This window comes from Ixodes scapularis, unplaced genomic scaffold (assembly GCF_016920785.2).
Source record: "Ixodes scapularis isolate PalLabHiFi unplaced genomic scaffold, ASM1692078v2 PGA_scaffold12__126_contigs__length_90152505, whole genome shotgun sequence".
NCBI classification, from domain to species: Eukaryota; Metazoa; Arthropoda; class Arachnida; order Ixodida; family Ixodidae; genus Ixodes; species Ixodes scapularis.
In genome coordinates, this window is record NW_024609838.1 from 19,816,573 (window position 1) to 19,832,976 (window position 16,404).

Genomic DNA, 16,404 nt, shown 5'->3' on the forward strand with positions numbered 1-16,404 from the left:
TTAAGGCCAAGAAACTTGTAAAGGTCTACGACAGGCAGCGACGCAGACGACAGGGGTTCAGTAGCGGGGTGTATTTGACGTTCGTATTGATAGATGGCGCTACCTCCTTATCGCGACGGCTCACGACCACCGTGGTTTATTAGAATGAACATAATCGTTTTCAAAAATACCTTCGTTAAAAAATAAATGCAGACAATAAAAGCAAAATTTAAACTAAAAAAACGCGTCTGCATAACGGCGGCGCTTTTGCTGCCAACGGATTTCGTCTGCGTGTCGTCTGCTTTCTTTCGCTGGTCGGCTGCACCTTTGGACGCTGCTTCCGGCGCCATCTATTAATACGAACGCCAAACATACCCCGCTACTGAACCCCTGTCGTCTGCGTCGCTGCCCGCCGTAGACCTGGCAAGTTTCTCGGCCTTACTTTTCACAGAAAGAGAACTACCCGTTGTTATTTTACAAGAAAAAACCGACCTGTGAAATACACCTTTGACGAAAAGTTTAGATTGCTACGTGCAGGCGTCGATTTTTACGGTCCATTTTAGATCGAGCTTGGTGACTTGAACCACCTATAGTATATACAGGGTGTGCGTGTGTGTGTGTGTGTTTTAAGCGTTACAGATTAAAAAGAAAACGTGAAAATTACACTTATGTTGTTTGTGCAGGTGAGTTATACCGCTTGGGGGACATTATGTGGCTGGCTAATCTTTGCGATAAGTCAAAGAATTGATTAAAGTTCCTTAATTAACTTTTTAAGAAGTGAAAATAGACAGATGGTTCTAATTAGAAACTTACTGAGCGTCATTGAAAACAATTATATCAACTCTTTTTGGAGCGACTTGAAGCTCGTGGGAAACTCGGGGGGGGGGGGGGGGGGGGGGGGGGGGGGCACCGAAGTTATTTCTCGTGCAGCAGGCGCAAAGCTAGCAGTGGAAAAATCGCGAATGATAAGATTATCATCGCGTTTCGCCACTGCTAGCTTTGCGCCTGCTTCACGAGCGGTCACTTTGGTGCGCTCCGAGTTTCCCACGAGCCTCAAGTCGTTCTAAAAAGACTTGATTTAATGATTTTCGATGACGCTCAGTAAGTTTCTAATTAGAACCATCTGTCTATTTTCACTACTTAAAAAGTTAATTAAGGAATTTTAATTATTTCTTTGACTTATCGCAAAGATTAGCCACCCACATAATGTCCCCCTGGCCGCATAACTCACCTGCACAAACCGAATAAGTGTAACTTTCACGGATATTTTTAAACAAATCTGTAAAGCTTTAAAAAAAACTGTCTGTTAACCTAACTTCGAGGTATCCACCCAACGTTCTCCCAGCCCAACTAATATGCATCGCACTCCACGTGTTTATGTTGTGTTTTGCTATGCACCGTGTGCAGTTTTTTGGTGTTTTATAAGAAAACAGATAACACCTTTTTTTCTATTTTCTTTTTGCATTGAAATAGTAGTAAACTGCGATCCACTGAATGCTCAAACTCAAGCCGAGAACGTTACTCAATTGAGTGAAAGATAGAAGGGTTCCCGGAACTTCTTAATGAGAGAATGGCATTCTACTTCGGCAGCATGTCTTTATGTGTTTTGCGGAACGCCCCCCCCTCATTGAGCGTTTGTGGCAGTACACTTACAATGTGACCATTAGGATAAGCATTTTGAATTGAAGCTCCACTCTTACATCATCGCAACTAGGACTAACTTTAATCTGAATTCGAGCATTATGTGCTGCATGGTTCGTGTTTACGATACAAAAAGCAGTATAACGTTTTTGTTTGTTTGTTTTCCCCCGAAGCACCCAGCACCTTTACCGTGTTTGCATGCTGATCGTGTTTTGTTTGCATCCCCGCACGTGACTTGTAGAAATGTCAGTACGAGCAGACTGTTGCGGAGCATGAGACCCTGTCTCCCACCCGCGAAATCATTAGCACCGGAATTGACTTCAAATCTTTGGTGAGTATATGTAACAATCAAATTTATCGCAGAGGTAAAAAAAAAAGGTGCATTGCTGTAACCAGGGAGTAATCTAATGATATTATGCGCCTAAGGTTCGTTAAATTTTCCTTTGAAAACAAAATCAATTCCTATACGATTTGTCCAATAAACATGTAAGAACCTGTGAGCTACATAAGGTTACATTGGTTATTCTATGGTCTTATATTTTCTCATATCCTTTTTAGACCTTTTCGCATTTTTTGCTAGTAGAGAAGTCTTTGTAAAACCGCCTTCACTCTCACAAAAAAAAAGTGGTATATTTTTACACCTTTTGTCTTATATAAGACACCCCAAAACTTCAATTCGACGTACAGCGCACTGATGTCGAACAGACACAACCAACTTTCACGAGCGGGTTCATAGCCGTGGGATACGACTTATTGAAATAACTAATGTACGTTTTACTGCCTACGAAAATCAATAGTCGGGGGTGTTCCTGGCCCTACTGCAGAACCCCAGTGTTTTCTTTCTGTAGTCTTTGATACGTGCTTTTCCCTTTTAATAAGTTACATCCAACCGTTATCAAGCCTCTTGTAAAGTTTAAGGCCGTCTTTTCGACTACAGGGCGCTGTACGTTTGGGGCGCATTATATGCTACGAAAATATGTGTTGTCCCGTCCCCTGTCTTTACGTATATATAACTCTTTCTAAACTTACATCATTACCAACGCGACCACCAACAAGTATAAAAAGTCTACAACGACAGCTTTTTTTTCTTTTTTTTTTTTTAGTGTTGATGCCAATTTTGTAAATTAATATCCATTGTCAGCTCGTATTATTTTCCTTAGTTCGGGAGAGAAAGATGCTTAGATGGTCTTCAACCTTCCAGAATAATGAGATGTATTGGCATTGAGTGTGGTCTGGTGTCTAAAGGATCGTTTACACACTTGCAACCGAGTACGACCGAGAAAGACAAGACCTGTTGAAACCTCTTAGCATTTCTTAGGACGAGAGCATACACCGGCACACTGGCGGCATCTCTGCGGTGACCCTAGAACTGCATTTCACAAGAGCATTTCCGAGGTCAAATATGCGTAATACCTACGAGAAGGGCTCATTTATAACGTTGACAAAAGTTTTTTGACCCAAGAAAAAAAGTATAATGCACCAGAGAAATAGGAAATCTGACGGACTGCCAAGTTTCCACAGCTACCCAATAGATGGCGCCAGTGTGTCCTCTCGTCGTAAGAGATATTATAAGGTTCTAAAGCACTCGGTTCTAAGAGGTCGCAAGTGTGTCAACGGGCCTTAACTGAAAGACTATCCCATAATAACACCATAATTTCCCATCGCTTATCACTTTGAAAAAAAAAAAAAAAAAACACAGCTCTAGAGTCGTAGAGACCACCGAGCGTTACCCCGTTTGGCTCATTTTTTTGCTAAAATCTCCGTTTTGCCTTTTAATGTGAAGAGCATTGAAGATAAAACTCCCAGAACCTATAGAAAACCCTTTTTTCTACCAATCTTGGGGATTTTATCGGCACTTTTCTTTTTCGTTCATTGTCTCATTTTGGGACAAAATTCGTGGAAGTGCGTCCCAGGATAATTGTCTTCAGTGTTATCTTTTGTTGTTCCCTTTTGTTTTAGAAGCACAGCTACATCTCGCCACTGAATAACAAATACCAAACGCTGAATCATGTTGCAGAAGACATCGTGCCTATTGACATTAAATCTCTCGTAAGTACAAGAACCTTAGTTTGTAAGTTCGGGATACTCTTGAATGGTGACGACCAGATACAAGTGGAAGAAAACCCTATAAGGCTCATGGTAATGGTGTCGCATCAACCCCAAGCAAAAAGCAACAATACTGCAACATGTGCCCCCTAGATCCGAACTTCTAGTTTTTAGATTAGTGCCTCTGTGATTGCAGTCATCTGGAAAGATTGAACTTTGAGCTTTATTGAACTTTATTTTCTACAGCAAATTTGAGCCGAGGATACCGGACAGAAATATTTCAGTCGGGAGCTTGATCCGGTGCCCCTGCGCGTATTAATTATCGATGTATTTTAAGAACGATCAGTGATTGAATGTTTATTTTTTAAAGTATGTACTACTTAGTGTTCTATTTTGTATACTGTTGCACTTCTGTAACAGCCCCTACGGGCTAACAGTATAAATAAATAAATAAAAAAGCGTTTAACCAAGTTCATAACTGTGTTCGGTATATAGTAATATTGACATCCAGATAATATTTATTGTAAAAATTACACATGTAGCTCGCAAGAGATCTATCGGTCTCAAAAGCACACGAACCTCCAAAGCAAATGAAATTGTATTAGGTTTCTTTTTTGGTGAACACGGCTATTGAACACTTAATTTTGGCTGCTCTACAATGTGTTGTTGTTCGTTTGCTGTGTTTGTTCGATATGTGTTACTGTGGACTGTGTGTTGTGTTGCATGATTTGCATGATTTCGTCAGTCTCCAAGAGCGCTCGCTAGCCATTCAAAGTAAGTATCGAGGAGCCGAGAACTACTTCATAAGTGTTGTTTAAACTGCAAATAGTTTTAAAAAAAAGAGTAAATATTGAACTGATTCTTTTAAAAGCCCATGATGCCTCAAGTGCAATGCACCTGGTACATGGGTGACAGTATACTTTCACAAGTATAGCGTGTTACACAAGAAAAGGTGTGTTATCTACGCGAACGCTTAGGTAACAAAAGCACAATTTAAAGCCATGCGCTCATGCCCGTGCTTTTATAAAACTGCACAGGTGAGGTTTTATAGCAAACTGTTTTTTTACTGTTTTTTTAAGTTATTTTATTCTTAAGAAAGATGATTATTTAGTATCAAATGTGTGAATAGGAACGGATCATTAAAAACCGAATTGTCACAAGGTGCTATGTCATGTGACAATCCACTATGTGTCTGCGTCTAGACTATACGCCGCACTATGTGCGCTGTACCGATGGGCTAACCACGAAAGCACCGCACCAATGTCGTTTTTTTTTGGTGTGGTTCGTACTAATAGATTGTGTCTTTTCTTTTTTCGGTTTGGGTAGTTACGCCGTCAACCGCAGGACTGCGGTTCCTTCATTATTATCTTAGATGCTAGCGCTAGCTCCTCCGTCCTTATTGTCTTTAAGACTAGTTTAGTTTAAGATGTAACTTGTTTTGTTTTCTCAATTATTTTTTTCATCTTTCAGAAATCCAGCTTTACAGAGTGTCAGCAGGAACAGCGAGAGGTTTCGCCGGGCGTAGAAACCAACGTCTCCATAGACAAGGCAAAGCTTCAAAACAAGTTCAACAAAGTACGTACACTTTATGCCCGAATTTTCCCATCAATTAATTCGAGCGATGCCCCTCGAAGTGCGCCTGACACACTCGGATGGAATTTACCGTACTGATCGGGCATGGGAAGTTTGGATCGACAGTTAGCGCCGCCTTATGCCGATGTTCCGTAACTCCGAGTCGGTCCGCGGCCGCAATCCCTGGACCCGATCTCGGGCTCGAACGCCCGAGTGCCCTGCCGAACTGTGACGCGAGCGGCGTTCGTGCCCATTCGTCAAGTGGCATCGGTTGCCCGATGTGGCTACCAGCCAAGCTGACTGGCATCTTGAACAAGGCACCCCCCGTTCGCTAGCCTGTGGCTTATTATCACTCCGCAACTAATGGGATTGCCCCATTAGTCAACAAGAACGTCGGAGAAGCCTTAATTCAAGTAATAAAGCCTCGCCCTGCGTCTCTTAAAGGTGTCCTGAGTAGGTTTCTAAGATCGCCTAAATTCGGCGATTACTCACTCTGCTGGCTCCAAGCATCCTAGAAATCCCTAAATCATGACGATATCCGCGGCCGATTTCCCTATTAAAAGAACAATCAGAGATTGCAACACACCGATTTTATCTACGGCGATGAGAGGAGTATGTTCCGAAACCAGGATATGGTTTTTTATAAGGGGAGGTGTGCCGAACAGAACATCGATAGCATGCTACTTGTTCATGACGCCGATGGCACCGGTACCCTGCGCCTGGTGGCATCGGGCGGCGCACAATGGCACCACGCGTAGAAGTGCGTCCTGCATGAGCACGCGTAGTACGAGACGCTCTCGTGCCCCGCGCGCTCGCGCACAACACTTGAGACGCTTCACGCCACGCCCCTTCGAGCAGAAATGCACCGGTATTTATTAAAGTCCCTTGATAACATTCACGCTTTCAGGTGCCGCCAACCATTGTTGTGGAAACGCGCAAAACACGAGCCACGAGTGGGTGCTCCGCCGCCATTCGCTTCCAAGAGCCGCTCATTTCAGTACTGCAGCGCCATTTGCTTCCAAGGGCCGCTCGAGACACGGGCCTCGTGCAATGGCGCATGTGACGCTACTTGCAAGACAAGCGCAAACAAATCGAGGGACTTTACCGGTATTTCAGTAACCTGGCTACAGCTCCACTTTTTCGTTATGAAGCGGTGGCACGTGGAGCTAGCTACTCAAGAATGCGGAGCGCTCGGTACACCTCGCCTTATAGCCACCATAACCAGGACCACTGTCAGTCAATAGCGAGCGAAGGATCCTCGCGCCATCGACCGGTGGAAACGCGGAGTGATATCTCGAATGCGCGCGGCTCGTTGCCCACAGTTACCCACAGTATACGGTGTTCCCACACAGCCCGGACTACGATTGAACACAGCGAGCGCGCGCTCGAGCGCTCGAGAACTGACGACCGAACACATCACGCCCGCAAAACACACACAAAAAATAAATAAAAAATAGTTGGCTGTTTTTGAGACGATTATTGCAGTATTATGTTCCCTCTTCGGCGAAAAATTAGCGCTTTTCGACTATTTTTACCTGCTTCCGTCATTTACAAAAGCATGCACATTTTGTAACAACAGGGTCTGCCTTCTCAACGAAATGTCGCGTTTTCATTGGTCACTATGCCGTCGTGAGTGCCGGAACAATGCTCCTCCCATCGCCGGAGATAATTTCGATCTCTGATTGCTTTTGTAATAGGGAAATCGGCCACGCATTGCTATGATTTATGAATTTCAGGATGCTTAGGACCCGCAGAGTGAGTTATCGCCATATTTAGGCGATCTCAGACACCTCCTCAAAGCACCTTTAAGCTGTCGGTCACCATAGGTACGGTGGCTGCAACGCGCCTCCAACTGGTGGTGCGTTTAGCGTCCTATTCTAGGCGTGTATCGAAAGTTGTCCCGGAGTGACAACAAATGACGTCACCGAAAACCGGAGTGTCACATGCTGTCGGATTTCGCGATCCTGGCGGTTGGTCGGAGAAATGCTGGAGGGAAAGCACGAGCGAACGTGAGTGTCGCTGTGGCGTCACACAACTCCTGGCTGCCGAGGCGCTTCGTCCGTGGACTGACGAGCGGAAGGAAACTGGCAGGAGATGAGGCATCTGCCGCATCCACTAGCGCTGCTGTGACGCCACCAGGATCGCGGCCGGCGACAGCACGTGACGCTTCAATGACGTCACCAGGCGGAAATAGGGGGATCACTTTCTTGGAGGCGGTAAACACACCGGTCGGAGACGCGTTCCAAGCATATATGTGCGGAGCGCAAGTTCTTCTGCTTCTTTTGAAGGGGTTGTGGTGACGTCAGAAGGACGCCGAGCTCTGATTGGTTCTGAATGAAGGATAGTGGGTAAACCTCAAGGCAGATTGCTTCGAGGTCTACTTACTATTCTTCAATCAGAGCCAATCAGAGCTCGGAATCTTTCTGACGTCACCGCAACTCCTGCGTAAGAAGCGGACCCGACTTGCTCTCCTTATAGTTAGGATGCGTCAATGCCCTTCTGTTTAGGGTGATGCCACCCTTTGTAGTACCCGGTGCCGACAGAACGAGCTCACGGGTAAAATACAAAGAAATCGACGAAAACAAAATGTCGCCATAGCACAGTCAGCGCCACAAAGGCGTGCAAGGACACGCTCTTTCACGCGCGTCTGAACAAAAAAGAAACATAAACGTGTGGGACAAAATTGCCAGATGTCTCCACCCTAAGCAAGCGAACATGAAGGCACCCTACTTATAGTCATCCACTTGAAACATCACTGATGTCCATCTCTTAGATGCTGCGAGCCATCGACAACCAACCTTCGACATTATGTCATTCGGTGCAAACAAACAAAAATGTGATTAGCGGAATACTCAGTATAAACGAGTGGACTTAAGAACATATACTTTTTGTATATCGTACTCAATACCTTATCGTTGCAATGGGCACTGACAGCTTAAAGGGGCACTAAACCATCTTTCTGTGGTAGTCTATGGTCAAAACTCTTCCTATAGGCTCTAAGCATCCTAAAAAAATTCATTCATGTGTGACTCATTTTTATATTAAAATTGACATCAAAGATCGATTACCTCGTAACTATCACCGATACCAGATGGCACCATCGAACTGCAGGAGAACCCCTTGTCTTCGTCCGATGGCGCCATCTGGTGTCATTGATAGTTCCAAGGTACCGATATTTGATACCAATTTTAATAGAGAAATCGGTCACGCGTGATTGTAATATTTTGATTTTTAGGATGCTTAGAGCCCATAGATTGAGTTACAACTATAAATAGACTATCGCAGAAAGTGCTTTGGTGCGCCTTTAAGAAATGCGTGGCGCGGCTTATTTTCTCGCTTCCCGCCTCATGATTGACTTTTCGGCGATTTCATCGGCTGATGCTACACTCTCACTGGCTGCGGACCCACAATGAGATTGCATCATCAATCAGCAGATTGCAGATTGCGGGTGCAATCCCCAATCTGCAATCCGCAATCCGCGGGTGCAATCCGCAATCCGTAGATTGCGGGTGAGATCCTCAGATTGCAATCGACGAAAGGTTCCTTATAACTATTCCTCATTTCCGGTAGGAATTTAGGTGACACGATTGAAATCATCCCACTGCTCAACTGCCGTCACTTGCCTGACGCGACTCGATTGTGGGCCTTCGAAACGGCGGCTCGCGCTTGCCACCGCAACCGTGTGGATGGTTCGTTCCGCCGCTGTAGAAACGTTAGCTTGCGTTATATAGTTTGCGTCACCGCTCTTAAGCCGCCGTGGCTATAGCTCCGGTAAGTAGAACGCTCACCTTCGGCACGCTTTTGTGAGATAATAGCGGGTCGTTCCGAATCGAAAACCCGCGTGGCCGCGCGTTATACTCCGCTTCGCCTTGGGATGCACCGGAGCGAACTTAACACGAGCCAATCCAAGCCCATCCAGCGCCGCGGCCAAATCGCGTGACTACGCTTTCAGCGAGTCACTGCGTCCCTGCTGAAGATCACGTGACGCTGGCACGGCATCGTATTGGCTTAGCTGGCCCGTAGTGTCCACCGCGGTCCATCGCAAGGTGGAACGGAGCACAGGCGCTTTAAAAGACGCGAGCCGTCGTCGCGGCACGCCGCTGTTTCTCCACCGCTCGCCTCCAAATCGCTATGTTGTCCTCGCCGGCCGACGGTCCTTTGTTCTGCGGCTTACTCTGACGCATGGAATCCTTCGGGGGGAACGAGAGAATACTAGAGGAGTTAATGCGCTTTCGCGGTCTACAATGCGCTTTCGCGGTCTACTCGCCGAGAACACGAAAAGTTAATCGCTTAGTTAGAAATCGAAGGCGTTGTTTTGGTTCCGACAGACTCGGGTTTTAAGGTAAGGCCTTCAGGAATCCTTGTCCCGAATCACTACGGTGATACCGAATCGATGTATGTCACATTATAAAGGGGCCTGGTTGAAAGAGAAGCAAAAGTGAACCCCGATGTTGACACCTCTTGAGAACTCTGTACAGCCGAAGATTGGTTTTCAAGATAGAGCGGCGGGACAACGACAGAGCGGGTAACGCCGAGCGAGACACCAACTGTGGGCGGGGATACGAAGAGAAACATCGTGACGACCCATGGCCTCCTCTTTGAACCGCAACGTTTAGGGATAATGGCGAACTCTTCATTTCCTTACAAGTTGCCACCGATCACTTTGATATGGATGTTGTTGATTTGATAAAAATAACAGATTTAAGAAGGAAATTTGGCACGCGGCATTCGAACCACGGATATCGCGGTGACTCGTATTAGCAGACTGTCTTTTGTATGGTGTATGAGAAGTGTGACCCCGGCTTTACGGTTTAAGACCGGTTCACAGAGTACTTTTATTTTACGCGAGACTATACGTCTGCTCACCACCTGTCTCCAGGACAGCTGTGCCTCGTATGAACCGTGGCAAGCAATTCAAGGAGTAGCTTGGCAAGAACCATACGAAGCATGGATGTACCGATGCGTCATAATAACGTAACGTAAAAAAAACGTAAGCAAACGCTCCTGTGTGAATGGACCTTTACATGTATGTAAAAAAAAAAAAAAAACTGGCTGCATTTGTTTTGTCGAGCAGTTAGAACTGTGGATTGCTCGGCCAGTTTTCTTGACACCAGATATTCTGGCGTCACTGTTCAAGTTCGTGCAAATTCAGCATCATATGCTCGCCTTTTCAAAGTAAAGAACACGCGCGTGCTGGGTTATGGAAGTTACATGCACGTCTGTGTATTGGTAAACATGAGAACGCTGCAAAAGACGAGAAAGAAAAAAATATATATGACATGGACAACAACCGCATTTCCTCGGCGATTGCCGTGACCGTGGCATGTGCTGCATTGACGTGGATGTACTTTTACTCGAAACAGAAGACCCGAAACACTCGGAGAGATTCAGTGACCAAAGAGAGGCTCCAGGCGAGTGAGTGCCCTTCCTTGCGCATAAAAGTAGTTGTGTGTATGTTTAGATGGCTGGAAGTTCATGGGCCCGGTGGGCGCCTGGTGTATATTTTGTACATCAGGAATTTAGCCGTTGCACTTTCACAGTACACCTCTACCATGGGGTCTTTAACCTACATCGCGCAAAATTGATACACGACCGCACACTAGTACGAGGCTCACCCTGATCGAAACGAAATACCGCATAGAAGACAAGTCCTACGCATGATGTCATCAACCCACCCCAAGCGGTAAACAGGGCCAGGGAACCGTGGGGGTATATATACATCGACAACCGTGACAAAAAGTCCAACGCCCTCCGGTATTTGTGGTACGCGTGATGCCCCTTCGCGGAGTCGTTCGTCTTCGCAGACGTGACCTATTGTCCAAAGGGCACCGTCTCTGTTTTCCCGTGTCGTCCAGCGGGCATGCGTGCAAATCGGTATCTGGCACTAATATGGCGGCGGCACAGAAATGCGTCTGTGACGAAAGTTGGAAGACTGCGTTCTTCGCGTGTTTACTGTTTTTGGGAGTCGAGCTTCCACGGATACAAAATTACACCGCGCGTATTTGTGCTGCGGATGAATGAACCATACCTATAAGTAGAAAATTTGTTACGAAGCCGCCGAAAATAGATTTTGTCTCTCGGTGGTTTAATAATAATAATAATAATAATAATAATAATAATAATAATAATAATAATAATAATATGTTATATTTTCTTTTAAGCACACAGAGAAATGTAGCCCACAAAAGCAATAAGTGCGTGCTCGTGAGAACATACACACCTTAAAGCAATTAGAAAAAAAAACAATACAAAACCCTGTTTTGACCAGCAGTGAACTCTCCGCAACGCCATGAGCAAATTAAAGAGTCTAAGCAAAGTTATTTATGGACAATCGTTATAATAATGTAATGACACTAAAATAACTACAACACAACAGATAGTGCATAGTGCTAACACGAAGAAAACGTCATAACTCCGTGAAGCCAAAACACTTTGTACAATGTAGTTAATGACATTTTCCATAAATTCGAAACTCAGAGCGAAGACAAACGTACATAAACACAAAAAGAAAAGTAAAAGAAATTAGATTTTGTACCCTCGATACCATCCTTTAAAGATATGTTTTTCGCAAGGACAATATCCTAGCTAACTAGGTTGTTTGACGCTCTAAGCTGGTCGTAACCATTATTACATTCGATCATTATGGTTCGTTCACCAGCATATTTTCGATCATTTCTTCTTTTAAAGGCCACGTAAAATGACGGATGACATCGCACCGCGCCAATGATCATTCTAACTTAATAGTGCCGAGAAAAACAAATTGGCTCGTGCCAAATATATACTGCAGAAGGAACGCGCTCAGTAGCAAGGTCCTCCGCAATGGCCGATGATGTGACGTCAGTAAACTCCACGTACGAAGGGGGACCCAAGAGTGGCCCGGATGAATTTCTGGAGGACTGACCAAAAGTGGTCCCGAAGAGGCGACAAATAACGTCACAAAAGCCGGACTGGTCATGCTGTCGGATGTCGCGATCCTGGCGGTTGGTCGGAGGAACGCTGGCGAAACGCACGAGCGAACGCGAATGTCGCTGTCTTCGCGGCGTCCCAACTTCTAGCTGCCGAAACTTCCGTGGACTGTCACACCTGCAGCAGAACAGACGTCTGCCAGCTACACCGCGGCTGCTGGAACACCGCCAGGATCGCGACCGGCGACAGCGTGACACTTGTGTGATGTCACCGGGCGGAACTCGAGGGACCACGTTTGGACCTGGTGAACACGCCAGTAGGAGACGCGTTCCAGGCAGCATAGTTGTACCAGCTTCCGCCGCTAGCTGCGCTTAGCGACACCACTTTACCCCTTCCAAGTCAGTTTGCCGACCGGCGTCGTCTGCTAAAGTTCTAGCGGCATGTTGTGACTTTTTTTCCCGAAGCGCTTCAAAATCATTCCTCGTTTGTTGCAATCTCTGATTTGAAGGAACAGCGTTCGGCCGTGAAATTCTGTTTTCTTTTAGAGAAAACGGCGGCGGAAATTCTTGCAATACATCAGACAACCTACAAAAATTTTCCTATAAATAAAAAAAACGCAGGTTTTTTTAGGTTTTTGTTTTTGTTTTGTTTTTGTTTTAAGGCCGGTGAATTATTGATCGACGACTAACCTCGTTCAGGGCGACCCTCAACATCCTCAGCTGATGAAAACGTCGGGAAGGTTGGGGCATTGTTCACTCCGAGTTTGTTCCTCCTGGTGAAACTGTTAAGTAGGTGTTTTACCTGGAAGTTTTCCGACGCTTGCGTAACGCAGTGAGGCAGAAATGCCCCGATGTGTGCGAAAGGGGGAGTAATGGCTCCAATTACGACAGTGCCCCAGCATACACTGCCGTCTCAGTGCTAGAATGTTTGAACAAAAAGGGCATGACACCGCTCCCACAACCCTAATCACCGGAACTCGCCCCGTGTGACTTTTTTCTGTTCGCCCGTATTAAAAAGTCCTGAAAGGAAAATGTATTCGGGTTGTAAAATGCCCTCCAAAACAGACATTAAAAAAAAGAGGAATGATTTTGAAGCGTTTGGGAAAAAAAATTCACAGTGCCGCTAGAACTTTAGCAGACGACTCCGGTCGGCAAACACCTGGAAAGGGTGCCGGTAAGCGCTGCTAGCGCCGAAAGCTGCAGCTACAGCAAACGGCCCGCCCTCCAGAAATTTATTCCACTTATATTTGGGTCCCCCCAGTATATCACGTGGAGTGCATGCAGCGATTCATGATGATGTGAGTTAGCATAAACTCATTGCGTGATCAGCCTAGTTTTTGTTTTTGCGCTGCTGGGCAAGCACACAGAGTGACCTCTGTTTCCTTGCACCATCAGTCTTGTCACTCTTGCCGTATATCATTGGACGCGACGGGCCAAAGTGACGAATAAATCCGGAGATGAGTAACCATTGCTTCTTCGAATGGCTCTCGAAGTGTCTCCGGGTCGTGCGACGCGTCGGAAAGATGGCCGAATCCGTTTAAGCTCTGGCCAGTCGGGGCTTCGCGTGTGCTCGCGTGACACCGCGATTAGCCGGCGCCTGGCCCGATTCGACCATCGTTTCGACGACGCGTCGTGTTCAGACATTTCGTCGTTTCTTTTGCTACGGCGGTATAACTTTTTTTTATAGCCGCTTGTTTTTCGCTGATTGTTTGTTATATTCTGTGCCATGTGGTGTTTCATTTTTGCTACCTTCCCCCGGCGTTAGTTTTCATATAGTGGCTCTGACAGTATGTCTCAATAAAATCAATTTAAAAACTAGTACGGGCGAACGAAGTAGTAGAAAATACGCCAATTGAAAAATGAAGGTGATTGTGTCGCTGCCTCTTGATTAAAGGCCGACGACCAGACTCGAGATTCTGCAAGGCAGAAGATCCTCCTTTCCATGGGGGAGGAGGAGACAGACAATGGTGGGCAGGGTAGAAGGCTGAAGGAGAAAGCGACAGAAAAGTGGGAAGCGCGAACTGAACGTCGGCCTTTAAGACCACCTGGCAAGACAGGGAGGGACAAGGGGGCAATGGGGAAGGGAATGAGATGTAAGGGTGAGGCTTGAGGAGGGAACAAAACTGAACCGCGATGGCAGTATTTGTCTCCTGTGAATGTCCATGAGGCTTGGGCGGGTGCATTCTCTGTACAAGTTTGAAGGCCTTGCTTCTTAATTTAATTCAGGGTGAAGGAACAAACTATTCACGGACCGGTAGCGCCATCTAGTGGGGAATGGAGGAATTGTTGAGCCCATGGTTGCCCCTCGCACCCTTTCTCTGTCTCCTTATTTCTTTGTCATGCTTTCTTTCCGTCAGTTGTATCTGCCAATTCAAACGATGACGTGTTTATTACTTGTGCCTTTTTTTTCCCGACCTCACTACTATTCTTCTTATGACTTTTTTATCCTGCTTTGCGCTCCGGACTGAGCGCACACTCGACAATTTCGTGGATTGTTAATGGCAAGTTTTGCCAGCGTGGAGAAAAACGCTACAAGAGAATTCATGTCTAGCGTGTCGGCAATCACGCATTGAGGAAGATAGCGAAACCTTACACAATGCGTCACCTTCTTCAACCTGTGATCACCGCGTTTATACGCGTGACCCTTTTCTGTTGTGCTGTTGTTTTATTTTATTTTTTTTACATGCATTGCGCGAGATAAACACCATACATTTACTGCATTGTTCTTGAGACGCGTGAGATGGTCAGCTTCTGCTTCATGGCTGGACGTCGAAACGAATCATCCGACGCCTCGCTACATTCACCAGAGTTCCTTAGTGAAGCCTGCCGGCTTCTAGCCGGGGCTTATCCAGGATTGTAAATTTAAGAAGCTTGTCGTCATACGGCTTTATTATTTTTTTTTTTTTAGTTTATCAAAGCAGGCTATGCTACCTTCTTCGTGTTTTGTTACGTCTGCGTGTCTATTTTGATCTCGTTGTCTGCTGGTTCAATTGATTCGCATCTCGTCTTTCAACTGACTCACGCTCGACGCAGCTGCGTGCTGACCGCGCGTCCCATGTTCTGCGCAGATCAAGATCGACGAGAGCAAGTGTTTCTGCAAGAAGTGCGGAACCCATGTCTACCCCGTGGAGCGGATCATCGCCGAGAAGCACTTCTACCACAAGAACTGCTTCCGCTGCAAGGAGTGCAACAAGCTACTCTCGTGAGAAACTTTTGGCAACATTTACACTCTAAAAGCTGGTTTACACATTTGCGCTTGACAGTGATCGACTCTGCTTCGACCACTTGGCACGGCTTCTGACAAGAGAGCACACTGGCACACTGGCGCCATTGATCCGCGTATAGCTATGGACTGAATGCCTGAATGTTTAGCTGTGTTTGCTTGCGAGATCAATTATGCGCAGTATCCATGGGAAATTGTTTCTTATATGATTGTCAGAATTATTTCACGCTCACGATGAAAGAATGGCGCGTAAAATGTACGCGGATCCGAAGTTTTCTAGCACTATCCGATAGATGGCGCCAGTGTGTCATCACGTCATAAGCCGTAACAAGCAGTCGTAACGCAGAGGATCATAGTCAAACGGAAATGTGTAAATGAGCCTTAAGCCTAACAGCAGACATCACGCAGTAGACGTCCCCAGGACATCATAACATCCGATAGACGTCCCGTCATTACATCCTCTAAGACGTCTGGGAAGCAAATGAATGCACGTTTGTTTGTGGGTGGCATCAATACTCGATTCCCCGTAAAATGAGCCAGTAAAACATTTCATTAGAAGCGCCGAGCCTGATTGCCTTGCCATATTTAGTCGGCTATATCAGAGCATTCGAAATTTCAAAAGCTACGTTGACATTATTTTTTATTGAGACAGCATTGCGCGTAAAGCAAATTTCCTGAAGCAAAAGTGACCACTAGGATACACTTACGGTACAAAATTCAGCTTTCTACGGATACATGTCGAGTTTTACAACCCTTTTTACAGAGCATCCCAATGTCTCTGCCACACTGTATAGATCATTCCAGTAAGAGCTCTCAGGGCGGCGCCATTTTGTTCGACCGCAGGGCACGCGCCCGATTCCGCTAGCAGACGACAAACCCGGAGGGAATCTGTTCTCCATCTTTGGGCTGTACCGGCGGGCTGTGCGGGACATTGAACTCTCGCTCGCGTCTGCCGTTGTGAAGTGGTTCGTCTCTCTAGAATATTTATGGCTACTCCAAAATCAGCCTATAGCGCTCCGTTGTTTTATGTCAGTAGCT

General features: G+C 46.0%; 1 protein-coding gene across 16 annotated transcripts in view; it reads left to right on the forward strand.

The window, feature by feature from the left end:
- LOC8031447 (LIM domain and actin-binding protein 1) overlaps positions 1-16,404 on the forward strand; it is a 171,970-nt gene that overhangs the window by 88,886 nt on the left and 66,680 nt on the right. For 12 of the 16 annotated variants that reach the window (XM_029987076.4, XM_029987093.4, XM_029987099.4 and 9 more), the window contains 4 exons: positions 1,862-1,951; positions 3,580-3,669; positions 5,137-5,241; positions 15,212-15,345. In XM_029987076.4, coding sequence (XP_029842936.3) covers positions 1,862-1,951; positions 3,580-3,669; positions 5,137-5,241; positions 15,212-15,345 — 419 coding nt within the window. The remainder of the gene's footprint in view (positions 1-1,861; positions 1,952-3,579; positions 3,670-5,136; positions 5,242-15,211; positions 15,346-16,404) is intronic. The other 4 variants (XM_029987109.4, XM_040499252.2, XM_040499253.2 and 1 more) reach the window with 2 other exon arrangements.